The sequence below is a fragment of the Lissotriton vulgaris genome, chromosome 12 (genome assembly GCF_964263255.1).
Source record: "Lissotriton vulgaris chromosome 12, aLisVul1.2, whole genome shotgun sequence".
NCBI lineage: Eukaryota > Metazoa > Chordata > Amphibia > Caudata > Salamandridae > Lissotriton > Lissotriton vulgaris.
The window spans coordinates 811,904,048-811,931,370 of NC_141700.1; the positions used below are offsets into that span (position 1 = coordinate 811,904,048).

At 47.4% G+C, this 27,323-nt stretch overlaps 1 protein-coding gene across 4 annotated transcripts; it reads right to left on the minus strand.

Moving 5' to 3' along the window:
• Nucleotides 1-8,995: 8,995 nt before the first annotated feature.
• Nucleotides 8,996-27,303, minus strand: LOC147678857 (uncharacterized). 4 transcript variants are annotated; one of them, XM_086946287.1, is made up of 4 exons: nt 27,000-27,096; nt 18,624-18,836; nt 13,649-14,713; nt 8,996-11,035 (listed from the first exon to the last, which is right to left on the minus strand). In XM_086946287.1, the coding sequence occupies exons 3-4, from the start codon at nt 14,619-14,621 to the stop codon at nt 9,423-9,425; spliced, it is 2,586 nt and encodes an 861-aa protein (XP_086802413.1). In that variant the 5' UTR covers nt 14,622-14,713; nt 18,624-18,836; nt 27,000-27,096; the 3' UTR covers nt 8,996-9,422. The 4 variants fall into 4 exon arrangements, with proteins under 4 accessions (XP_086802413.1, XP_086802416.1, XP_086802414.1 ...); XM_086946290.1 differs by lacking the exons at nt 18,624-18,836; nt 27,000-27,096 and adding an exon at nt 27,139-27,303; XM_086946288.1 differs by lacking the exon at nt 18,624-18,836 and having other exon boundaries at nt 27,000-27,098.
• Nucleotides 27,304-27,323: the final 20 nt, after the last annotated feature.

The window sequence follows — 27,323 nt, forward strand, 5'->3', positions numbered from 1 at the left end:
CTCCATCTGTTGTTGTAAGACAGCTGCCACCTCCCTCTCCATCTGTTGTTGTAAGACCGCTGCCTCCCTCTCCATCTGTTGTTGTAAGACCGCTGCCTCCCTCTCCATCTGTTGTTGTAAGACGGCTGCCTCCCGCTCCATCTGTTGTTGTAAAACCGCTGCCTCCCTCTCCATCTGTTGTTGTAAGACCGCTGCCTCCCTCTCCATCTGTTGTTGTAAGACGGCTCCCTCCCACTCCATCCGTTGTTGTAAGACCGCTGCCTCCTTCCTCTCCATCTGTTGGTGTAAGACGGCTGCCTCTCTCTCCATCTGTTGTTTTAAGACAGCTGTCACCTCCCTCTCCATCAGTTTTGTTGTAAGACTGCTTCCACCCTCTCCATCTGTTGTTGTAAGACAGCTGCCACCTCCCTCTCCATCTGTTGTTGTAAGACCGCTGCCTCCCTCTCCATCTGTTGTTGTAAAACCGCTGCCTCCCGCTCCATCAGTTGTTGTAAGACAGCTGCCTCCTCCCTCTCCATCTGTTGTTGTTAGACCGCTGCCTCCCTCTCCAGCTGTTGTTGTAAGACCGCTGCCTCCTTCTCATCTGTTGTTGTAAAACCGCTGCCTCCTTCTCATCTGTTGTTGTAAAACCACTGCCCCCCGCTCCATCAGTTATTGTAAGACCGCTGCCTCCTCCCTCTCAATCTGCTGTTGTAAGGCCGCTGCCTCCTCCCTCTCCAACTGTTGTTAGTACCTAAAAAATGAGCAGCAAGTATCAGGAATTAAAGTGCAGAGTGCAGCGTTGGTCTCTCCCGGCTCATGCCTCAGGAGGACTTTCTGTTGTTGTAAGACCACTGCCCCCCTCTCCATCTGTTGTTGTAAGACCGCTGCCTCCTCCCTATCCATCTGTTGTTGTAAGACCACTGCCTTCCTCTCTATCTGTTGTTGTAAGACTGCTGCCTCCTCCCGCTCCATCTGTTGTTGTAAGATCGCTGCCTCCTTCTCCACCTGTTCTATTGCCTTGAAGTCCTCCTTGCCTCCCTCTCATGTATGTCTGCACTGTTTCTTTAAATACCTCCTGGGAAAGAGGTCGGGGTCTGCAGCATACATGCTGTATATCCTCCTAAAGATAAGAGTCAGTTTAAGGCAGGAGCCCTGAAACGACTCAGGGGGGTTGTGGTGGTAGGGGCCACTGATGGAGCAAGCATTTCAACGTTACGTGACTTGCTTGTATTCAAGAACCTCAAATAACTTTAACTTTGTAATCAATCCATTTTTGTCTTACTAATATTGCACATTTTACACTAAACGGGGTGTCCTAGAGACGCTTGCCTATGTGTTTATTAATCGTAATACGCTTGCCTCTAAAATGGTCGCTGCTTTGCGGGAATCTAGTCTGCGCATGCGTCGGTCATACCCATGTGACGCACTCGCAGTTCTGGAGGGAAATTGTTGCTCATGCGCAATGCACCTAAAATGGCCGCTTTGTTTTCTCATATGCTCCATGCTTGCATTGCCGCTTTTGCAAAGCTGTCTGTTCTGCACTTACCATAATGCTATAGTTATTATAAAGTAAGGGGTGTAGTATAGCCGATCATGGTATACAGTGTATTCATTTTTTCTGTGTTTCTAAATTGTTTTTGCTTGCTTTTCATGTACCGTATTCTTTGGGCCTCGGAGAAGTTTGATACTCCATCTTTGAAGCTCGTATGGTACTAGACACGTGATGGGGAAAAGAAAGCCATGCAGCAGTGGAACCCAGCCAGCTGGCAGCCTCGCCCAAGATGCTCCTGGGAACCGACCTGTTACCCAGCAAGACGAAGCTGACTTGTACCTAATTTTGATACAATTGTATTGACTTTTGTATACTCTATTGTTCACTGTACATCACAAGTCATGGGAAGCTAGAAATTAAGGGGTGGGTACGAAAATTGAATATTAAGCCTGAGAAAGTCTAAAATCTAGGTGGTGTGATGATCTAACCTCCTCCTTTGGCCAATCAGAAGTTGGGGATCCTTTCACTTGCAACATTAGTGGGTGGTACACTGACCCGAAAACAGTATAACTAGCCTCGGTTTAGCTAGAGAAATTGTCCGAATAGCTGACCTGTCACTGACCCAACAAACTCTATAGGTGACTGATACAGAGAACTGCGGAGCACTCGGTCTGTATTTTTTCCACAAACCCAGCCGGGTTTTGGGAACCTTAAGTGCTGGTGAAGCACTTTGCTCGGAGATTCGAGAACCCAATCGGGGTTATTGGCAAATTCCTTGCAGAGAGGGAGTAGCGCAGGCGTTGCAACCGAAGCTGCAGGTGTTGGTCGTACCCTTTGGTGAGCCCGGTCCTGATCCAAATCCTGGGGTTATCCTGTCTTGACTGTTCAAGAGCTGTACCTGCTCGCCTACTGGCAGCCTAAGTCCTTGAGGGTCCTTTCCCGCCTTTTCCAACTGACCCGTGGCCAGGGTTGGTCTTCATTCTGTCCTAGGTAAATATAACTTCTGCGTGGGTATTTGTCTATCTAAACCTTCTCTCTCTCTCTTGTTTCGAATAAGGCATAATTGCCTATGTCTTTTCCCCGTCTCGCTATAAAAAAGATTTTCATGCAAATTTGTCTATTAGCATGTTTCACTTTTCTCCCTACCTTTAGCCAAATGCTATATCGTTTTGCATATATAGTATGTTCAATTCTTACCTTCCCTATAGAAAATAAGCACATCTTGATAAATCAAATTGCATAAGTTTCGTTTCCTCTTAACCGTTAGTGAATTTCAAGTATGTTCCCTCTCTTTACCCGCCTTTAGTGAAGTTGTGAAATTTTGTTAATCTAAAATTAGCGTGTTCCTTATTTTTCCCTTCCATTTATTTTCCGATTTCTAAATGATTCTTACTCTCATTCATAGCTATACGATATTTCTAATTCTAGTTATAGATAGTCTTATCTGTGTTAATTTTTGGCTCATGACTTTTGATGATGACGATGATTAGATAAAGGTTTTGAAAACTTCCTGAGTTTGTGGCTATTATAAAAGGTATAAACATAATTCAATGTGTGTATAGTATTTGTGTTGTCTACCTGTCCCACAGCTAGCTCCCTGATCCATTGTGATCTTAGGTACCTGTGACGAGGATTGGTAAGTCAGGTACACGGAAATAGAAAAGTGGTGAAATTGAAATGCTGATAATAGTGTGTAGGTTACCTGATTAAAATATAAATGAAATTAGTATTTTTATGGGCCTAAGTGTGCACTATTTGGTAATAAAAGTTAGTCGGGTGACCTGCGCGCTCTATCACCACCATTCCTTCCAAAACTTGTGTTAGATCGCCGTCCAGTGATATATGAAAGTAGAGGGCATGTGTTAGACCGGTTTGGGGAGCGTGGATTGGTCTCTGAGTGTGGGGGGAGAGGGGGTGCACAGGAGGTGGGTGAGCAGAGGCAGCAAAGTAATACACAGGCAGGAGTTTCAGCAAAGAAGAGATTGGTAACTGGACCGCGGTCTCCCAAATCCCTTCTGGCAGAGACTTTCCTGCCTGGACTTTATAGTTGCCAACTTACCATGATGGAGTAACTCACAGTTAACCTCTCAGTCCCTTGCTCTACCACCCAAGAGGAGAGGGAGACCCACCTGTAATCTAAGCATTCACTGCTTGCCGGCAGAGCATTGCACTCATCTCAGTTGAATCTCCATTTTGTGCGGGAATCACACTCACCCTCATCTGAGCGACAGAAATATATACACAAGACACCAATGTGCCCAGGAGACAGAATATATTTGTAGGTACCAATGCTTGTTGGACACGCAAGGACAAAGAGCTGTGCCCAATTGAACACACAGCGTACAGTAGGTCCCCTTCTTCCCTGGACGGCTACTGCAATTGTGGATGCGTTAACAATTGATGTGTGCACTGATGGCTGGTAGTGTGTCTGTAGAAATTGATGCACTGATGGCTGGTGGTGTGTGTGCCTGTAGAAATTGTGCATTGATGGCTGGCGGTGTGTGTGCCTGGTGACACTGTGCACTGCCGGATAGTGGTGTGTGTGTGCCAGGTGAAAGAGTGCACTGGCGGCTGGTGGTGTTTGTGCCCGGTGAAAGTGTGCACTGACGGTGTGGTGTGTGTGTGGTTGTATGTGTGGTTGTTTGTGTGTTGTGTTAGTGTGGTTGTTTGTGTGTTGTGTTAGTGTGGTTGTTTGTGTGTTGTGTTAGTGTGGTTGTTTGTGTGTTGTGTTAGTGTGGTTGTTTGTGTGTTGTGTTAGTGTGGTTGTGTGTGTGTGTTGTTAGTGTGGTTGTGTGTGTTGTTAGTGTGGTTGTGTGTGTTGTTAGTGTGGTTGTGTGTGTTGTTAGTGTGGTTGTGTGTGTGTGTTGTTAGTGTGGTTGTGTGTATGGTTGTGGTTGTTTGTGTGGTTGTGTGTGTGTGTGTGTGTGTTTGTGTGTGTGTGTGTGTGTGTGATTGTGTGTGTGGGTGTGTGTGTGTGTGGGTGGGTGTGTGGTTGTGTGTGGTTCTGTGTGTGTGTGGTTGTATGTGTGTGTATGGTTGTATGTGTGTGTATGGTTGTATGTGTGTGTGGCTGTGTATGTGTGTGTGGCTGTTTATGTGTGTGTGGCTGTGTATGTGTGTGTGGCTGTGTATGTGTGTGTGGCTGTGTGTATGTGTGTGTGGCTGTGTGTATGTGTGTGTGGCTGTGTGTGTGTGTGTGGCTGTGTGTGTTTTAGGGAGTCCTCCCCAAAGAAACACTTGAAAATATGACTCACATTTGTGCATATTGGAACAAATGTGGTAAAAGTCCCTAGACTTCACATGCTGTTAAAAACCACAGCAAATTATAAAGAAAAACAGATAACTCATCCCCACCTTCCACTTGCTTCCATTTCCCATCAAAATATTAACGGTTATGTAAAGCTCATTAGTCCTGGTATTAGATGCAGAGCTATACCTAATGTTTGACATCAGAACTATTCCCATTGTTATATGAAACTTACAAACCTAGGCATCCATCCATCCATGTGTTATACGATTGGATGCTTGAAGTATGGGAAAGATGCGGTCATTTGTGATGTGCACAAAAGCAGCTTCGTGAAAAAGTATTTGCCCTAAATCACACAGTGCGGAAGCAGAGATGCCGCGATTAAGCTCGGATCTTTTTTTTCACGCTGCAGTTCAACTTGCCCAAAATCTCACAGTGCAGAAGCAGAGACGCCGTGATTAAGCTTTAATTGTGGAGGAGGTAAAGGAAGGGGAAGTGAGGAGAGGGAGAAAGCAAAGGGGAGGCGCGGAATAGGGAGAGTGCGAGCGAAGGAAAGGGGTGAAGGTTGGCGAGCTGTGGCACGGCGAGGAGGGATGCTGAGAGGTGGTGACCCAACAAATTAACACGGAGCGGCGAGGCAAGCAGAGTCTTGAGGCAGGCGCCTGCTCCGGCCCAGAGTCTCCGGCATGTAAATGTAGCTCACTGAGAAGGACAAAGCGGCCAAAAGGGAAGAAAGGAGGGGTGAATGCAAGCAGAGGAGACCATAAGCACCGCAAGACCGCTCTGTGGAGGGGGAGGGGCAAGCAAGACAGAGGCAGAGCGAGCCAGAGGAAGAGATAATACAAGCATTTGCAATGCAATGGTCTCGGCATCATTAAAGGTAGAGCAATTGGCATTGCTCATGACATTTCTTTTTTTTTACTTTAAATCATAAATAAATGGCATTGTCATTTACATTGCCAATACACAGCACTCTGCACTAAACAGCACACACCACTCTGCACCTGCACTCACTACTCTGCGCACTCACTACTCTGCGCACTCACTACTCTGCGCACTCACTACTCTGCGCACTCACTACTCTGCGCACTCACTACTCTGCGCACTCACTACTCTGCGCACTCACTACTCTGCGCACTCACTACTCTGCGCACTCACTACTCTGCGCACTCACTACTCTGCGCACTCACTACTCTGCACTCACTACTCTGCACTCACTACTCTGCACTCACTACTCTGCACTCACTACTCTGCACTCACTACTCTGCACTCACTACTCACACTCACTACTCTGCACTCACTACAGCTTCCTTCCGCAGCTAGAACTAGTGCATAATGTCAAAACAGAGAAAACACGGAAACACACTGAAACTGTCTGTACCACGCCAAGTTCACATTTCGAGCAGCATGTGTTAAATCACGCTTTAGACTACTTCTCTACTCAAAAGTAGTACATTTCCTTCAAAAAGATAAAAATATGACATGCAAACAGTAATGCCGAAAGAAACTGTTCAGCATGGGTTCTGATTTACATGAAAACATTAATTTCACTTAAAATAATAATAGTTTTTAGCTAAATTAAATTTACATTTGGATTTAGGGCATATTCACATATTTTTAGTAAATTTAAATGTCAGTGGCAGATGGACACGCTTTCATTTAGCAGCCAAATATACAATAACTCTTACTGCCCCCGGAATTCCGCCGCGGCCGCACCGGAAGTCAGGCAAGGTCGCCTGTGACGGGGGCGGAGCCGCGTCCGGACCGGAAGAGGAGGCAGGCGGAGGAAATGCGTGGAGCGGCCCGGGGCTCCTGCGAGCGTGGAGAGCCCCCGGGGCCGACAACAGGACGTTGCACGCGTGTTGCGGGCTCCCTTGACCAAGAGGGAGTCCCGGGATAGGAGCCGCAGCGTCAACTCTCCCTGCCGGTGCGGAGAGCGGAGCCCCCCAGATTGCCACAGTAAGTTAAAGGGGAGAGGGGGGGCCAGTGCGCGCGTGTGTGTGTGTGTATGAGTGGGGGGGGGTTCTGTATGTATGTGCGTGCGTGAGCGCTTCTGTTTCTATGTATGCGTGTGTTGTGTGGGAGCCTCGCGCAGCGCTCGTACTAATGCGCGTGCCAGTTTAGAATCGCCTGCGCGCGGCCAGGAGTGTCTCCTGGGAAGCACGCTCGGTGACATAAGATCTCGGCGGAGACGCGCTTCCGCGCGTCTTTAGCCGAGACCTAAAAAACCAGGCCTGCCCCCCCCACCCCCACTCCCTTTGTCTTCCCTGCCTTTCTCATGTTGACATATTTTCCATTCTTGGGACTCCCTGGATCCTGCACGGAGAGGGTTTATGTGCAGGTGCAGAGCTGCGGAAACCGGAGATTGCACAATCCTGAATATTTGAGGGAAGGAATACAGCAAAAAATTAGTGAAGGGGTCGGAGACGGTGTATGAAGGAGAACGAGGCGGAAGGGGCAGAAATAACCAGAATGAGAGAGCGGCAAAGAGAGAGAAACAAAAAAAAAAGGGGGAGCTAAAGAGACAGAGCACGCAGAGGGATGAAGGGAGGGAATGAGAGAAAGGACGGAAAGGGAGATGGGGCGAGGACAGAAAGGGAAATGGGGTGAGGGCATTGGAGGAGAGCGGCAGATACGGAGAGAGAGAGTGAGAAAGTCAGACAGGGAGGAAGGAGTCAGGCAGGAAAGAGAGCGAGATAGTCAGTGAAGGGCAGAGGGGGGTGGGGGGGAGCAAGCTGGAGTGATGGCGATCAGGGAGTGAGACAGTGCAAACACTGCACAAAAGCGCCACCGAGAGAGGCGAGTGAGCACGAGACTGCTTGTGTGAGCCTCTGATCGAGAGTGTGTGTACATGACAGCCTGGGGGAAGAGACAGAAAGAGAAGACAGGGGGAGAAGGGTTGGGAGGGGCAGAGGACAGGCGAGTGAGAGAGCTAGGGTTCATTAAGTGTAAAGTGAGAAACAGAGAGTGATGTTGAAGGGACAGGAGGATGGCAGAGAAAAGGGTGAAACAAAATCTGTGAGCATAAGGTGACCGGATATTTCGAACCAAATACTGGGACACTTCACAAAAATAGAAGTAAGACTAGACTTGCACATGGACAGAGAAGCACAGAAGAGCTGCTAACACCGGAGCTTGCACAATCCTGAATATTTGAGGGAAGGAAAGCAGCAAAAAATTTGTGAAAGGGGCGGAGACGGTGTATGAAGGAGAACGAGGTGGAAGGGGCAGAAATAACGAGAAAGAGAGAGCGGCAAAGAGAGAGAAAAAAACAAAAAAAGGGGGAGATAAAGAGACAGAGCACGCAGAGGGATGAAGGGAGGGAATGAGAGAAAGGACGGAAAGGGAGATGGGGTGAGGGCAATGGAGGAGAGAAGCAGATACGGGGGAGAGAGAGAGAAAGTCAGACAGGGAGGAAGGAGTCAGACAAAGAAACACACCAGAACGCGGAGAGTCAGAGAAAGGGAGAGGAAGGCAGGAAAGGGAGCGAAATAGTCGGCGAAGGGCAGAGGTGGAGTGGGTGGGAGCAAGCGAAAGTGGTGGCGATCAGGGAGTGAGAGAGTGCAAACACTGCACAAAAGCACCACCGAGAGAGGCGAGTGAGAACGAGACTGCTTGTGTGAGCCTCTGATCGAGAGTGTGTGTATATGACAGCCTGGGGGGAAGAGACAGAAAGAGAAGACAGGGGGAGAAGGGTTGGGAGGGGCAGAGGACAGGAGAGTGAGAGAGCTAAGGTTCATTAAGGGAAAAGTGAGAAACAGAGAGTGATGTTGAAGGGACAGGAGGATGGCAGAGAAAAGGGTGAACCAAAATCATAGGAGCAAATATGGGCGAACAATGCAGGAAACACTGAAAAGAGAGGAGGGTGGCAGAGGCATCGGATGACAAGCTCTTGGCATTGCTGTGGGGGGCGGGGGAGAGCATTCCTTTAAAGTTTGAAGCAGGGGGCGGGGGAGCAGATCCCTTTGAAGCACGGCCTCGCGGCCGTGAGAGTGAAACAGCCTGAGGCCAAGCGCACGCTGGGGGAAGCTTCAGATGCCTGTGGGAGGGAGGCTGATGACTTTGATGTGGACGCGCTTTCCGCTTCAGTAAGCCACACGAACTGTCCTAAATCCCCTGGTTTCAGAGCTTGCTTTGTCCACAATACTCTCGTCTATTTATTCCTTGCAGAACATAATAGTCGCGACCTGAAAACATATAACAACATTCTTAGTATCAACTTAAACAAAAGCAGTCCTTAAGGCAAAAAAAGGAGAGAGAAACAAATACATATAGATCTGTGCTCATCTTGAGACATTTTTTTTATTTAATTCTTTTTTTCATTATTCTATTTTGTAAATAGTAAAAACAATGGATATACAGATTTACACTTTTCTACTTTATACATCAAAAGGTATCCACAATCATAAAAACACAAGTAAACTCATAACATTCTCAAGATCATTTAAAAAAACAAAAAATGAAAGAATCAATAAGAATAATGTTCCTTTGGACAAAATATGCTCAATTGAATGCATCTGTCGGTTTGGATTCTAGGCAGTATTATGTGCATTCTTTTAAAAAGCTCCTTTTCATCTGTATAGCATTCACCGCTGGGTTGCGGTTTCTCTCATGGGTTTAGGATACTGCAGATAGATACCCTTAGGATTTCAGAAAGCAGGACTGGTTATTGAAATAGTGGACAGAGCTTGCCAGTGCATATTAAGAACCATTTTTGACGTTCACAATACGTAATAAAGATGTATAGGTGTGGGTCTTCTCATGAGTTCGCAAACTTTTTCTTTGGCTGAAACACTTCTCACATTTCTTGCACTGGAACATTTTCTCTCCTGTGTGAACTCTATTATGGTCCCTAAGGTGTGACATTCGCCTAAAATGCTTGCCACAGTCTGAGCATTTGTAGGGTTTCTCCCCTGTATGAATCATCTGATGGTTTAACAGAACAGACTTGTGAGTGAATTTTTTCTCACACTCCATACACTGGTATGGTCTCTCCCCTGTGTGGGTTCTCTGATGCCTTTTAAGATGGGAACGGTCAAGGAAACGCTTTTCACACTCAGTACACTTGTATGGTTTCTCCCCAGTGTGGTATTTCTCGTGCTGTCTCAGGAAAGACCTGTGGCTGAAGTGCTTACTACATTCCAGACACTGGAATGGCTTCTCACCAGTATGGACCCTCTCATGAGTGAGCAGATCCGATCTCCGAGCAAATCTTTTCTCACACTCTGTACAATGGTATGGGCGCTCCCCTGTGTGGGATTTCTGATGTCGTCTCAATTTTGACAACTCACGAAAATGCTTTCCACATTCAGAGCACACATGGGGTTTCCCACTAGAATGGATAATTTTGTGCCTGCCTAGAGCTGAAGAAGAACTGAAGCATGTTTCACACACCATACATTGGTATGGTCTTTCCCCTGTGTGTACTCTATGATGCTCGAGGAGTTGTGACATACGCCTGAAGGATTTACCACAGTCTTTGCAGTCATAGGGCTTCTCCCCAGTGTGGGTCAACTTATGCCTGTCCAATAGTGACTTACAGGAAAAGCGTTTCTCGCACCCTGTACATTGGTAATGGTTCTCTGCCATGTGTGTTCTCTGATGTAGCCTCAGCTGTGATGTCTGATTAAAGTGGAGGCCACAGTCTTTACATTCGTAGGACTTTTCTCTAATGTGGACCAACTCATGCTTGCTCAGACTTGAGCTGTTCGCAAAGCTTTTACTGCAGAGCATACACTGGTACGGTTTCTCCCCGGTGTGGGTTCTCTGATGATCCATCAGAGACGATGACTGTCTAAAAGATTTTCCACATTCCATGCAATAGTAAGGTTTTGTTCCATTGTGTATCATTTTATGCTTCAACAGTCCTTTGCTACGAGTAAAGGTTTTCTGGCACTCTGCACACTTGTAGGGTCTCTCCATTGGAGGAAGTATCTCCCCCGTGTGTGATCTCTGATGTTCCCTCAGGTCTAATGTCTGCCTAAAATGCATCCCACACTCTGTGCATGTGTGAATCCTCTGATGCCGTTTCAAACCTGAGTGGTGAAGAAATATTTTGTCACACCTCAAACACTGGAATTGGCTCTTCTTTGCAAGGGATTCATGATGCTCAACCAATAATGAGGCCCACTGGACGCTGTGACCGCTCTCTGTGCTTGTGTAGCCATTCTTCTGCGTGTGGTTCATTTGATGTGTACACCGGACTAAACTTGGATCAAAGCATTTTTCGCATTCTGTGCACTGATGTGGACTAATAACGTCATAGACCGTCTGGTGCACACCCGGGATCCTGGTTTTGTTAAGCATTCCATTCTCTGTCAAAAGAAGCAGAAATCTATGTATTACTGCGTGCCTTTAGATAGTAATACAAGTAATGTGTAAACCAATAGATGTTTTATCTTATGCTGCACACATTCTTTTGCGGTTCTAAGCGAATGTATTTTTCTCCGTTTAGCACAGTTAACAAGTCAAACTGAAAACCAGTATTTCAAAATGCATAACAAGCAAAGGAACAAGAATATGCAATGAACAGCATACATAGAAATGTTAGAATCCTTGCAAATAAGGAAATCTAAAACTATGTTTCTGCTCGTAATATCTAGGATTATTTAACCCTTTCGATGCTGATGACGAGCTCAGCTCGTCATCACCCACGGGTGTCGTGTGCTGATGACGAGCTGAGCTCGTCATGGAAACAGCAAAATGGCAATTTCCAGCACAGGACGGGAAAACTGCCAGCAGCCATGTGGTTAAAAAAGGGACATGACAACACAAAATGTGAAAGATCAATGCATCTATATGCGTAAGCCACATTTATATGCCTATGGCTATTTCCTGTATGTGGGACCCAAGGAACACGGCAATGCCCTGTGAATGATGTACACAAGGGCAGAAAGTACATAGTACATTGCAGCCATGTCCTGTATTTAATCCATAGAGATGCAGGGCGCACATAGCATGCCCTGCTGCTATGCCCTGAATCTAGTGAACAAAGGAGTATAAGGCACATAACGTATAGTATGATGTTTATGAGAGAGAGAGAGAGAGAGAGAGAGACAGAGACAGAGACAGAGAGAGAGAAAAGCAGGAGAAACTGACTGATCAGATAGGCCTTCAGCGCAAATTCACATGCTTCATGTATAGTCACTGGACAACATCCTGATTTCTCAGAGAAAAGACATCCGGAGGGTCTGTAGTGAGAACTGGCCTCAAAAAGACATTGTAAACGGATTCCATAAAAAGTGCTGTACTGGACTGGTTTTCGGCCGATTTTGGTACAGGGCCGATTTTTCAGCAATGCAGAAAAAACGGCCCCCAGGGGCCCAAAACTGGCCCTCACCTGTGCGGTGCACCGGGGGATTGCCCGGTGCCCGCTATGGCCAGTTCGGCCCTGGTGTTAGGCCCCTTCTGAAGGAACTGCCAAGGGATGCCAAACTGCGCAGATGAGATCCAAATGTTTGCCAAACGCTGCACACACCAGCTGCAAACTGGGAAGAGATAACCACAAAAATACTCGCCTTAAGTAACTACTGCTTTAGATTCTTAGCTCAGAACGCTGCCCGCCAGCTGTAAACCAGGACAGATAACTACAAACATACTCACCTTAAGTGACTACTAATTTAGACAACTCAGAAAGCTAAATTCTAGCAGCAAACTAGGAACAGATAACCATAAACATACTAGCCTTATGTGACTACTACTTTAGACTCAACCCAAAATGATGCACACCATCTGCAAACCGGACACAGATAACCCCAAATATACTAGCCTTAGGTAACTACTGCTTTAGATTCTCGAATCAAACCGCTGCACTCCAGCTGCAAACCAGATACAAATATCCACAAACATACTAGCCCCTGGCACACTTATTGTTTGTTTGTCCAGCGTATGTGCCCCCCGTCAAGAACATTTCTATATGTGTCTGCCTTGTAATTGTTGAATCCTGTTTTTTGTATAGTTGTAAAGACAACCGTGCTTATGCCTAATCCCAATCCAAAAAGCTTTATAAGACAGTGAAGTCATAAAATCACATACTTACAATGTTACATGGCGCACTAAGCAATTAATAAATAAGCATGCGCAATTTTAAGTCATTATTAAATATTCACAATAACTGTCATAGCAAGTATTAAAACATTTCTGTGAGTTAAAAATCCGAGAGTAAAATTGATAATATTATCACTGGGCCTAAGAGTGAATATGGCACTAAAACCCGCAGATTGGGTGGAGTCATGGCCCTTTAGGCTCCGATGCATTTCGGGCTAGGCAGCCCTTCATCAGGGAGCATTGCTGTCAAGAGATCATAATACACATGTGTTTTCACACATTGTAACATTTGATATGCCATTGTTAACTCATAATTGACTATTTGTTATATTTTGTAATAAGGCATGTAAACAAGCCTTATTACAAAATATAACAAATAGTTAGGAGCCTAAAGGGCCATGACTAAAAAGAGATTAACCTAAGAACCATTCGTATTGAAATGAAAAGAATTTCAACGAAAGAAAGAAAATTCAAATAAAAATAAATCTTTTTTTGAAATTAATTAAGAATGAAAGAAAATTTTGTGAGAGTCCTATTCATAAGGAACAAATGTGTGGCCATGGGTATGCAACCAATTTAGGTTGGAAGCACAGCATGGAATTAATACTTGGCACATGCTGGCTGTTCACCAGATCCACACCTGGCATGTTAAGACAGCTTCTCAGCACCTGGCACTTAATTTCTGTTTTAGGTCAATGCCTGGCTAAGGCTCACAGACACTAATATATTATTTAGATGAACCTTCTCTGCCATTTGCAAAGGGGAGGTGGTGCTTGTAAACCTACACCTCGTGTGTATCGTACAATATCAGAGAGGTCCTTTGATAAACAGGTGAGAACTAGGCTTAGAATCATGACAGAATTAGAGCCTGTTTCGCTTACCTGCGACTGAGCTTTCAAGCCACCATCCTTCTGCACAGTGCTGAGGATCACTGGGCAATTGTTCATCCTCATCAGGTCTAAACGTCATCTGTCTGATTAAGTCCTGTGGTGTTTTATTCGTGATTTCTTCCTGACTTCCAGTATTTATATAAAGTGATGGTTGGTGATAATCCTCAGGAAAGTGCTCCCTGCCTTGTTCGATATTCACAGAGAGATTCGAAACCTGGTAAACCTGGTAATACAATTCAGTGAAGTCCTTTCTTGGCTCATCAGCTGCCCCAGCCCTCTCTTCAGCCCCAAGCCAGCCCATGGAGTGCGGAGTGCCTGAGACAGATGTGGGATCCTCCACTTCAACCTTCACTTTGCCATCCCAATATCGGGCAGAATGCTCCTCCTCATTGCTGCCCTTCGCAGGATCCATGATGACATTAAAATCCATTGTTGAAGGTTTCTCTTCTTTAAAACTTTTCAGCTGGTCCATAGAGTTTTCACAATCCCTAGCAGAAGGGTCCTGCTGTGTACTATCATCTGCAATATCCATGATGTCTCCACAATCCCTAGGAGATTGCTCCTGGTCTTCTTCAACTTTCACACTGTGGCTTGAAACTTGCTGAAGCTGGGAAGACGGTGACTCCTCAACCTCCATCTTCAGAGGCTCAGTGGAGGTCTTGGATTTTTCATTAGTTGGTTCATCCCGGGCTATGGGGTGCTGAGCATCTTCCACTTCAATCTCCACTTTGTCCAAGATGACATCACGGTCTCCTGAGGATTCTGTCTCTTTGTGGCTCCTCACAGCATTCATGAGGGGATTGAAATCCCCGGCTGATGGTTTCTCCTCTTTGATACTCTTTACCTTGTCCACAGAGTGGTCGCATTTGCTGGCAGAAGAGTGCTCCCCATCCACAGGGTACATGGTGTCCCCACAAGCCATGGCTGAACCTTTCTTCTCCTTAACACTCTTCACCTGCTCCATATGGTCTTCCCACTGCTGAGCTTTGGTTCCAGGTTGTGTCCACTCCTCCTATTTCCTTTCAATTGTGCCAGATGCATCTTTGCTGCTTTAATCTGAAACAATAGTTATATTCAAGGTTACCAATGCTCAAGGTATAGAAATAGAGAAAGAGAAGGACAGAGATTTAGAGAGATATGAAAAAATAAAACAGTCTCCATTATGGAGGTTTATCCATGATAAAGTTAAATATTTGATTATGCCAGAAATTGGTTCTCTTTGTGCAGCTGATCTTTCGCCTTCAAAAGGGCATCAACACATTGTGTACATAGCTGTGCGTGTAGTTATTATTATTATTATTAGTGAGCTTGTAAAGCGCAATGGTTACTCCAACCGGAGAGTCCCCGCGCTAGGACAAACAGAGCCCTAACAGCCACCCCAGCAACCCCACACGCGGGCATCCAACTAGGTGGAACCCGACCACTACATTCCTCCATGGGAGGAGCAAAAAAGCCAAGTCTTCAATTTTTGCCCACTTCTCATTTACTGCCAAGGGCATTTCAGAGATTTGCTTTTCGCCATCTTAGGTGTCCCAATGTCTATTTGGCCAATGTGGTGGTGTGCGATTTGGGGGGTCTGTACCACACCTCCATCTCGCCGGCTGCCACTCTTTCCTCTGTGCCACACCTCCAGACTTTCACTATATGCTTATGACAGTCGCCCCCTCAACACAGGGCACAGAAGGCAGGTATTGTGCAATGTCACCGTGTGATACCTGGCTGTTGCATCTTGGGACCCTCCTGTTCACACCCTTATCCTTGCATTTTCATCATGTATGCGCCTCTTGATAAATGGGCTAAATATCTGCCATATCTCTCCACATCGTTTAAAGCGCTTCCAGCTCACCGCACATGTTGCCTGTTTCAACACTGAGCATCAAAATGCACCTCATTCACTGCCTGTCCATAAAATAAGAAAAAAAGAAAAAAGTAACCGGCAACTCGCCAGAGGCCCCGCCCCCTACCTGCATGACTCTGCAAACGTGCCCTCTGGTGCGTTCTAAGTTGGGGAATGAAGTCCCCTTGAATACTGAGGGTCCCTGGGGGCCAACTAGCCCACCAGGTACCTTCAGTAAGCGCCACACAGCTGGATTGCAGAGAGGTGGTCCAAGGCCAGGCCCCTTTTAACACCACCTCTTGGCGACCTGCTGGTGGGGCGATGAGGTCTTCAAGCGAAGCATACCGCAGTGATATTGGTGTCCATCAAAGACACAAAGCTGAAAGCGCAAATAGCAGCAGTCGCGAAGTAGGCATATTGAGGGCTGATCACAACAAACTAGCGGAAAGGGTCTAAGAGGCGGAAAATAAGCTCGACACGACACACCCAGCAGTACAGGAACTCACACAGTTGGAGAAAGCGGTGACTGTCCTTACTGATCGCCTGGAAGATGCCGGAGGGAGATCTAGAAGGCATGTCAGACTACTAGAAATCCCTGAAAAGGCAGAGGGGCAGAACACTGAGCTCTTCATGGAGGACTGGCAAGAAAAGATAGTACTGCAGGAATGGCCTTCATGTTTTTTTCTCAGTAGAGAGAGGACACCGGATTCCAGCAAGGGTTCCGGCTCCGGGGTAAACCCTGACCGATAATTGCTTGGTTAATGAACTACAGAGATCGTGGCAATATCCTCCAAATATCCCATTAGCAAGGTACATGGATAATTGAAGGACAGGAAGTCAAAATATATCCAGATTATATGTTCTTGATCCAAAGACAAAGTGGGGCATTTATGCCCATTAAGAAAATACTGCGCCAGCTAGGTCTCACATACACCCTTATCTTTCCAGTGAAACTGAGTGGTACACAAAGATAAGGCACAATTTTTGCTATCTGCGCAGAAGGCGTGGCGCTGGTTGGAACAACAGGGGGTGTGGTCTGTTCAGGAGACCTCCCCGGAGAACTAAACTGAGTGGCAGCAGCGGAAGTCCTAGAAAAGAATAGATGCAGGCAGCAGATCTTCCCCGACGAATGTGCAGATGAAAGTGGAACAAGAAAAGGCGCTGAAACAAATTAACGCCTATAGTGACATCCTTGATATTGATAAATAGAGAACTATAGCACCGGGGGAGGGGACACAGATTTAACAGGATCCGATAAAGGGAGAGAGGGAGAGCACCTACCGGTGATTACCCCGATGACTTTGGACCACATTGCCTAAAACTGAAATATTGCTAATATAAGTGGACTATCAGTACGAGCACGGGTTCTGCATGCCCGGGGGCTGGGCGCCACTAGATGTGTCAATTGACAATGTCAATTGATACTTGTATAGCGCACTACTCACCCGCAAGGGTCTCAAGGCGCTTGTACGAATACCGCTGTGGAACCCATCCTGGCTTTCCCTGTGAGGCGTCCACTCCTGGGCACCCCCAAGGTGGAGGCCAGGCATCCTTAGCGTTGTGGGGGCCGTTGTGGAGATTAAGCAAGCTATTGCCCAGAGTTGCAGAGTGGGACTCCATGATTGGAATAGGCACCGAGGCGAGAATTATCTGGTCCGTGGAATTTTGAGCCCAAGACCCGCCGAGGCTGGGAATTGAACCCTGGTCCCGGGCCAGATCGCTGCATCAGGGTCTGCCGCTCTAACCATTGAGCCACACTCATGTGGACTCATGCCTCAAGCCTGGTATAATTGATACTTGTGCTACGGGACTGCAAAGGACTGGGGGAGGGCCAGTGGGTAACACGTGTTTTTCTTTGTAATTGCTGAAGTGCATGCAGGGTCCGCTCTCACACGAGTACTGCATAAAGTTTCCTCTTGCTTTTTTGTGTTTACTGGGTTAAGGGCACATACATACCATGAATTGGGGAGGTGGTAAAGTTCTAGAACACAGCACAGTAAGGTAGGGGGTGTTTAGGGGGATTGTTACAACCGACACATGCACATGGACACCACATCAGACATACAGTGGAGAAGGTACCCCCCGATAGGGCAAAGACATCCCCACATAGGCAGGATTGTTATGGCTCAGACACACAATGAAATTCTAGACTCATGGAATGCCAACAGCGTCTGCCATAAGGTGAAGAGAAGCCTGGTGACTAGGGCCTTAAACAGGTATAGGGCTGATACCTCCAAGAGACTCATCTGATGGACTCACAACACAACAATCTTGGAAGGGATCAATATTGGGTTGCATCCTATGGGCAACATACATCGGGCTCAAGGGGGTAGCACTCCCAATTAGAAAGTCATTGATGTTCCATGACCTTCGTACCTGGTCATAGGTTGTGAACTGCTATACGGCTATAATAGGAAAATGGGAGGGGAACAATGATTCTTCTTAATGTATACTCTCTGCCAGTCCTTCAATCGCAAACACTACAAAAGGTGGAACTGTGCCTGGCTGTATTTCCACAGCCCTTTAATATTGTGGGGGGAATATTTCAACCTAGTGCATGACACACATTTGGATAGAAGGAGTACCAAACCAGAAGGAGAGGCCACAGTTGGGAAATCGGAGGGCTTCACACCGGCACTAGGACTGAAGGATGTATGGAAGACCCTTAACGGACAATAAAAGGGCTTCTTCTTCTACTTATACCCACAGGCCATGTCCTCTCATCTAGACTATATTCTGACCCCTAGAGATACCAGGGTTTGTTCTTGGAGACGCAATGGATTTCTGAACACTCTTGCAGGTCACCCTGACCACCAGCAGGATAAGGAACCCCAGGGTTGGAGAATGTTTACTTGGAGATTGGCCAACAAATAGATGGTTCAGGCACTTGACATGGCTACATATGCCCAGTCCTAAAATCTCTTAAATGGTTGCCCTACGAAGCTAGAATTCAGTGAAAGATTGCCGTTCTGGTGCACAAAGCTCTGCATCTCAATACTCCCAGATACCTCGCTCAAAAGCTTGAATTATCATGTGGTGGTAGCGCCTCAAGAAGCGCCAATGCTTTCCTCCTGAAACCACTCATCCTTATCAAAAAGAGGACTTGTCACCGAGTGTCAAGAGTCTTACTTGAAGTTTCCCTGGTACTTCACAGGAGCAGAATGATGACTTTTCCCAATTCGTCCCGAGTTTACCTCCACACTCCTAAAGAGTTTTTTCCAGGAAGAATGAAGAAACTTTCAAGGGGGATGGGATAAAGAAGAGACAGCCTCCTCTTCTATCTTGGGTGCCTTCTCTGAACCGCTACTTCTAGTTTTCTTCTTGTGTTTCAGTATATGGACACTGTAACATAAATAAACAAATTACTCAGGCCTTACAATCCTTTAGACATTCTATTTATGAACTTCCTGTTCCTAGACTTATGTACCCTTCTATAGACTGGGCTATGCCTCTCTTCTATAGTGTTAAGGATGAGTTTATTTTATTTAACACCTTTAAAATACAATATCATTCATCCAGTATTAGGCATTTCTAAATAAATAGCGGTGTATTTTTCTCTGTACTTATTGTTGATACCCTTTTAACTGGACTCAGCCACGTTGTTGTTGTCTTGTTCTATGCGAAATGTAAATTAACAGAAGCTAACTTGACTGTTTATATAACACCTAAGCAATTCTTTAGCAAGACCTAAACCATTTTGGAAACTAAACCTTCTTTCTATTCTTTTACAGGAAATGTAATATGCTGGATTAGCACCAGAATACTTGGTAAGCATATTTGAATGCAAAACTAGATTTCGTTACAAACAACTGAAAACTAAACTCTTTTCTTTTCGTCTTTTTACAGAAGCCAAGAACTTCAGAGAGCTTGGGCTGACTCAAAACTTTCTGGTGAGTAAAATATTCAGTGAGGCTCGCTTTTAACATTTAATTTAACTAGCACTTGCAGGTCTGGAAATTCATTCTCATGAAGTCAGGATGCTCCGAGAATGAGAACGGAGTCACTGACATTAGTCTCTGGATTCTGAAGTATATTTTTCTATCCAAAGCGCAGATTATTCTAAACTACAGCCGTAAACGATACGAAAAATCTTCTTATCTACACTAACACTAAAATGAAGGTGACGCAGAAGCTGCTCCTTCTCCAGCGGTACAAAAGGGGGTGATGATGGACGGAGCATCTGAACAATTCAAACACTCACACCCAGTCAACAGATCTGGGTTTAATCCATCACCGTTCTTTAGCCCACTCTGCCACCCCTGTTCAGACATTGCCATATGCAAATCAGTCTGACACTGTGCCTCATGGGAAGAGTCCAGCCCGAACTGCCAAGCCATGCCTTTCCTGGACCGGAAACAAGCTTCCTACGACCGGTTTCTGGCATTACAGCCGTCTAAAGCCAGGCTTGAATGAATCCAGTGGCAAAGTGAGCAAGGGACTCACGTCTGATCATACCCTGCCAACTTATGGCGAACAAAGCGGTACAAAAGGGGGTGGCGATGGACGGAGCATCTGAACCAATCAAACACTCACACCCAGTCAACAGATCTGGGTTTAATCCATCACCGTTCTTTAGCCCACTCTGCCACCCCAGTTCAAACATGGCCATATGCAAATCAGTCTGACCCTGTGCCTCATGGGAACAGTCCACCCCGAACTGCCAAGCCATGCCTTCCCTGGACCGGAAACAAGCTTCTTAGGACTGATTTCTGGCATTACAGCCATCTTCAGCCAGGCTTGCTTGAATCCAGTGGCAAAGTGAGCAAGGGACTCACGTCGGAGCATACCCTTCCAACTTGTCCAGCGGCTACGGTGAAGGGCAAGCAGCTGCGAGAGAGCGCTTGCCTAGAGTGGTGCTCAGGGTCTCGTGCTCAAGGCAGGAAGGCTGAAGCGCTGACCTCAGCACTTACAGCCATCTTAGTGGAGCGCAAATGAAAAAGCTCAGTCCAAGATAGATAGTGTCTTTCCCTGCCAGAAGTAGTGATGGCACCCACAATTATAGGCTCCTGCAGCCTCCTGGTTCGATTCCTGACAACGAGCCTTCTCCGGCGCGGCCTCAAAAATATGAATCTCTCTCCACCGGAAATTTGCAGAATCTCCTTAACGGCTGCTTTTAAACTGGAAACCAAAAGAGTCCTAATTAATTCATTTTTACCATAATTGGGCTAGGTTTCTCCTGCTCGAAGCTAGTGATCCTACATTCATTGTACAAACATTTGATGCTGTTCTTCCTTACTGCATAGTGTGTCTTCCTGCGTAGCCTGTTTATTGTATTACTCATCCTGTCTTATTTGCCTTGTAATTATTCCTTGTTTTTTTGTTGTTGTATTTTTACTCTATATCATTGCTTTTATGTTCTTCCTGCCAATATTTTTTGTAAAGCGCACTGATATCCTTCGGGATCTTGTTTGCGCTATAAAAAACTTTATAAATAAAATAAATGTACTAATAGCAGGAGAAGTGAGTGACGAGGAAATGACTTAAACATTTAGAGACACTAAAATAATAAATAGAGGCATTAGAGAGGGAACACACGGCTCATTCCGTCACATCCCAATGAGAGAATATGGCGTGCAAACACACAGAGTACCGGGAGGGGGCGTGAGGTGAAGACGTCCTTTCTACCCAAGCTGAAGCGCATTTATGAAGCTGTGACAAGGTTGGTTAAGTTGCTACAAAAAGGGCGTGGGGTCGCACACTACTCACACACCGGCGGAAGTTGCCCCTAAGGACTCTGGTCATTGTAGTAGAGTGTTCGCGATGCATCATCTTTCGATCTTGCTATCTTCGCTGCCTATCCCTGCTGACGAGGGTTGAAAACCCGAAACACGTGTCCAGGGATGGCGAAGACAGCAAGTTCGAAAGATGATGCATCGCGAACACTCTACTACAATGACCAGAGTCCTTAGGGGCAACTTCCGCCGGTGTGTGAGTAGTGTGCGACCCCACCCCTCCTTGTAATTTAAAGCTCCCTTGAGCAGCGGGCTGACGAGCCTGGGATCCCGCACCTACGCGCCGGAGTGGTACTATACCTGGCAGATATTGGCAGCCATCGGCGACCCCAGAACACTGCCTATCCCTGCTGACGAGGGTTGAAAACCCGAAACACGTGTCCAGGGATGGCGAAGACAGCGAAGACAGCAAGATCGAAAGATGATGCATCACGAACACTCTACTACAATGACCAGAGTCCTTAGGGGCAACTTCCGCCGGTGTGTGAGTAGTGTGGGACCCCACCCCTCCTTGTAATTTAAAGCTCCCTTGAGCAACGAGCTGACGAGCCTGGGATCCCGCACCTACGCGCCGGAGTGGTACTATACCTGGCAGATATTGGCAGCCATCGGCGACCCCAGAACACTGCCTATCCCTGCTGACGAGGGTTGAAAACCCGAAACACGTGTCCAGGGATAGCGAAGACAGCAAGATCGAAAGATGATGCATCGCGAACACTCTACTACAATGACCAGAGTCCTTAGGGGCAACTTCTGCCGGTGTGTGAGTAGTGTGCGACCCCACCCCTCCTTGTAATTTAAAGCTCCCTTGAGCAGCGGGCTGACGAGCCTGGGATCCCGCACCTACGCGCCGGAGTGGTACTATACCTGGCAGATATTGGCAGCCATCGGCGACCCCAGAACACTGCCTATCCCTGCTGACGAGGGTTGAAAACCCGAAACACGTGTCCAGGGATGGCGAAGACAGCAAGATCGAAAGATGATGCATCGCGAACACTCTACTACAATGACCAGAGTCCTTAGGGGCAACTTCCGCCGGTGTGTGAGTAGTGTGCGACCCCACCCCTCCTTGTAATTTAAAGCTCCCTTGAGCAGCGGGCTGACGAGCCTGGGATCCCGCACCTACGCGCCGAAGTGGTACTATACCTGGCAGATATTGGCAGCCATCGGCGACCCCAGAACACTGCCTATCCCTGCTGACGAGGGTTGAAAACCTGAAACACGTGTCCAGGGATGGCGAAGACAGCGAAGACAGCAAGATCGAAAGATGATGCATCGCGAACACTCTACTACAATGACCAGAGTCCTTAGGGGCAACTTCCGCCGGTGTGTGAGTAGTGTGCGACCCCACCCCTCCTTGTAATTTAAAGCTCCCTTGAGCAGCGGGCTGACGAGCCTGGGATCCCGCACCTACGCGCCGGAGTGGTACTATACCTGGCAGATATTGGCAGCCATCGGCGACCCCAGAACACTGCCTATCCCTGCTGACGAGGGTTGAAAACCTGAAACACGTGTCCAGGGATGGCGAAGACAGCGAAGACAGCAAGATCGAAAGATGATGCATCGCGAACACTCTACTACAATGACCAGAGTCCTTAGGGGCAACTTCCGCCGGTGTGTGAGTAGTGTGCGACCCCACCCCTCCTTGTAATTTAAAGCTCCCTTGAGCAGCGGGCTGACGAGCCTGGGATCCCGCACCTACGCGCCGGAGTGGTGCTATACCTGGCAGATATTGGCAGCCATCGGCGACCCCAGAACACTGCCTATCCCTGCTGACGAGGGTTGAAAACCCGAAACACGTGTCCAGGGATGGCAAAGACAGCAAGATCGAAAGATGATGCATCGCGAACACTCTACTACAATGACCAGAGTCCTTAGGGGCAACTTCCGCCGGTGTGTGAGTATGTGCGACCCCACCCCTCTTTGTTGGTTAAGTTGCTGGCTTGGATAGGTAGCAGGGAAAGAGAGTCCATGCATGTGCGGGAGCTGCTACTAGAGATGGGAAAGATAGTGAGGGGTAGATTGGGAGGCATTATCTCAGATGCAGGCAGGGAAGGCCCCAGGCATGAGTGGGCTGCCCGTAGAATTCTTCCGTAAAATGGCTAGAAGGTTGGTTAAACCAATGGTCCTAATATATCAAGAGGATCCCCTTGTAGGGTCATTTCCGGCTGATTTGCGCACAGCGACAATTGTACTCCTACCCAAGGCTGGGAAACCTGAACATAGGTGTGATTCCTATAGGCCAATTTCATTACTAAACATCGACACCAAAATCCTTGCAAAAGAGCTGGCTAATAGACTCCGTACAGTGGTGTCAGATCTGGTTCACGCATATCAGACAAGCTTTATGCCATGTTGCTCGACAAAACTGATCTTACAGCACCTCCATAATAACATAATGCAATCAGGAGCAGGGGTGACGCCCTGGGCTATTGTGTCCCTGGACGCCAGTAAGGCATTTAATTTGGTGGAGTGGCCCTTCTACTTCTTCAAAGAATGGGGTTCGGACCTCGCTACAATAAAAAGGATAAAACTGCTGCATCAGAGACACCACGCTAGAATAAAAGTCAATGGTTGCCTCACCAGGGAATTCCATAATGGAAGGGGAATGAAGAAGGGTTTCCCTCTTTCACCGATACTGTTAGCATTGGCGATAGAACGCTTTGCGATGCTCAGATCTGGGGTTGGACTGGAGAATCGGGATGGGAAGAAAGATATTGTTACATGCGTACGAGGTTCTACTTTACCCGACCGGTACTGAACAATCACTGACCCATGTCTATAAAATATATGATGAATTCGCTGGATTTGTGATTAATTGGGAGAAATCACTGACAGCTCCCACAAAGTCAGAGCAAACACTAACTTCGCTCCCGGCAAGCGGGACCCATAAAACTGCTGCAGCTTGCTGGGAGCATAGTTTTCTTCTGTTTCCCTGCCTGCTGTGAAATGAGCAGGGAAATAGATGAAACGATTGCTCTCAGACAGAGGGAACTGCAAATTTAGCAACTCCCTGTCTGTGAGATCAATGCTGGCTCCTACTGGAGGTGGGGAACCAGCTTGGACAGCAGGGGCATCCAGGTTCCCTCTGCAGTCCACTAAGGTGCTGACTGGGCTCCCTTGGTGGGCTCCAGGGCACCCAGCATTTAAAGGCCTGGCCCCAGGGGATGGGGCCCCAGGGGCTGAAATCAGCCTGGGGAGGGAGCTGCGCGGCACCCTCCCCTTCTAAAAATTGGGCGGGCCTCACCACCCAACTTAGTAGTACACAAAGATATTCCTGCCTTTTGCAAGGATTATGTACAGCTTATCAAAAGGCCTCCCAGCGCGTTTCCCACTGATTTTAATGATGTGTTCTTCATGTCGAGAAATATGAGGTCATTTCCACCAAGGAAGCACTTACTTCATATAACTAAGGAAGTACCCTTGTTTGGTGGAGTCTCGGATACATGTTATCACAGATTTATGAATAGTGGCGCAGAAAGAACAATCAAATTGCCGAAATTCACCCAAAGTCACTAAAGGCATTTCCACATCATCCATTACAAAGACGTAGTGTAGAATATGCACTGAACATCTCCCCCAAGGTGGTAGTAGTTACTAATTAACCAAAAGAAAAACTCCACTAGATATTTTGTCTAAAACTGTGGTTTCTTGCTGGGTAAAGGGGTAGGTGCGGTTCTCGTGTGGCTCAGTCACTGACACAGCTACTGACAACCCCCACATACACTTAGACACCCACTCACACATCAGGCAATCACACACCCACTGACAGGCCCACTCAAACTGATACACCCGCTCAGTCACCCACAGACCCACTCAGACACTGTCACATGCACTCATAGACCCACTCAGGCTCTCATGCACCCACTCAGACACTCACAGACCCACGCAGGCATATACACCCACTCACACACCCATGCAGGCATATACACCCACTCAGACACTCATGCACCCACTCACAGACCCATTCAGACACTCTCACAGCCACTCACAGACCCATTCAGACACTCTCACAGCCACTCACAGACCCACGCAGGGATGTCACTCACTCACAGACCCATTCAGCCACTTATGCACCGACTTACAGAACCACTCATACTCTCTCACAGCCACTCACACACCTACTCAGAGACTCCCAGACCCACTCAGAGACTCACACAGCTACTCGGGGACTCATGCACCCACTTCCAGACCTACCCACAGACTCATTCAGACACTCACTTACAGACTGACTTACATACTCATTGTGGTACTTGCAAATCCACTCAGACACACTCTTACCCACTCATACATTAACGCAACAACTCACAAAGCTACTCCTTCAGGCATCCATACAGCCACTCACAGGCACATACAGCCACTCACACACCCCCTCACTGACCTATAAAGCCACTTACCCACAAACTCTCAAAGGTTACAGGTTACAAATAGGAAATGAAATTTAAAAAAACCTTTGAAATGCACTAAAAATAAAGGCTAAAGGGGTGTTAATTTGGAATTAACATTACAAAACCATAAAAATGCACTGCAAAAACCAAAGGATATAGGGAAATTATAGTTAGACTCTGATATCACTCATACTAAAGGATAGAAATTAAGCAGTTATCATTACCTGAGATAACTATAACTTGCGCCCTTGCAATCCACTGCTTATGACCTCACATATCACATCATTCATGACATGGTCAGTGACATCACTGATTACATCATTCACAGAACCACTCACACCCCCATTATCTCTCATACACTCACTCACACACCCACAGAACCATTTACATACCTGTTCACATATCAATACAACTTCTCACACACCCACTCACTCATCCATGCAATCACTCACGTACCAATTCACTCACCCATGCAGCCACTTACAAAACCACTCACATAACTCATTCAGCTACTCATATAACCACTTACTCATACAATTGCTCAGCCACTCACCCGTACAGCATCTCAATAGACCTATATACACACCCACTCACACGCTCTTACAACCATTTATATACCCATTCACTCATCCCTACAAGCACTCATCCCTCACTCCCCAATCCAGCCATTCACAGATACTCACTCTCCAATACCGCCACTCACACACCCACTCAGTTAACCAAACACCCATATACAGAGCCACTGACACACCCATACAGGCGCTTACACAGCCACTCACTCTGCCATTCAGCCACTCACATAGCCACTCATTTGCTCATACAGCCACTCACTCACACATAGAGCCTCTGCTTGCGGTCTGGGACTCACCCCTTGGACTTCTCCCATATACACGCCTGGGCCTCGCCCCTAGCACTCCTCGCCCCTAGCACTCCTCGCCCCTAGCACTCCTCGCCCCTAGCACTCCTCGCCCCTAGCACTCCTCGCCCCTAGCACTCCTCGCCCCTAGCACTCCTCGCCCCTAGCACTCCTCGCCCCTTGCACTCCTCGCCCCTTGCACTCCTCGCCCCTTGCACTCCTCGCCCCTTGCACTCCTCGCCCCTTGCACTCCTCGCCCCTTGCACTCCTCGCCCCTTGCTCTCCTCGCCTCCTGCTCTCCTCGCCCCTTGCCCTCCTCACCTCCTGCTCTCCTCACCCCTTGCACTCCTCACCTCCTGCTCTCTTCACCTCCTGCTCTCCTCACCCCTTGCACTCCTCACCTCCTACTCTCCTCACCCTTTGCTCGCCTCACCTCCTGCTCGCCTCACCCCTTGCACTCCTCATCTCCTGCTCTCCTCAACCCTTGCACTCATCACCTCCTGCTCTCCTCGCCCCTTGGACTCCTCACCTCAGTTCTGCTTTTGGGTCTCTCTTCCTTGCCCCCACCCTGCCCTGCAGTGACGCTTCAGCGCATGCGCCGGCTACCCGCGCGCCTCCCCTGTCGCACATCCTCCGTGTGTGTCGCGCGCCAGGTCCTTCTAACTTACTGACTGCGCATGCTCGTTCCAGGGTCCCCGCTTAGTTACCGCATGCGCACATCGTTCGGCTCGCATTGAAGTCCGTCCGCTCAGGCTTCAGTGATCGACTAGAGCCCGCGAGCTGTGTATTCATCAGCGCCTGCGCTATAGTGACACAACTTGTACTTCCCCTTGCAGGAGAAGTTGTGAGTTTA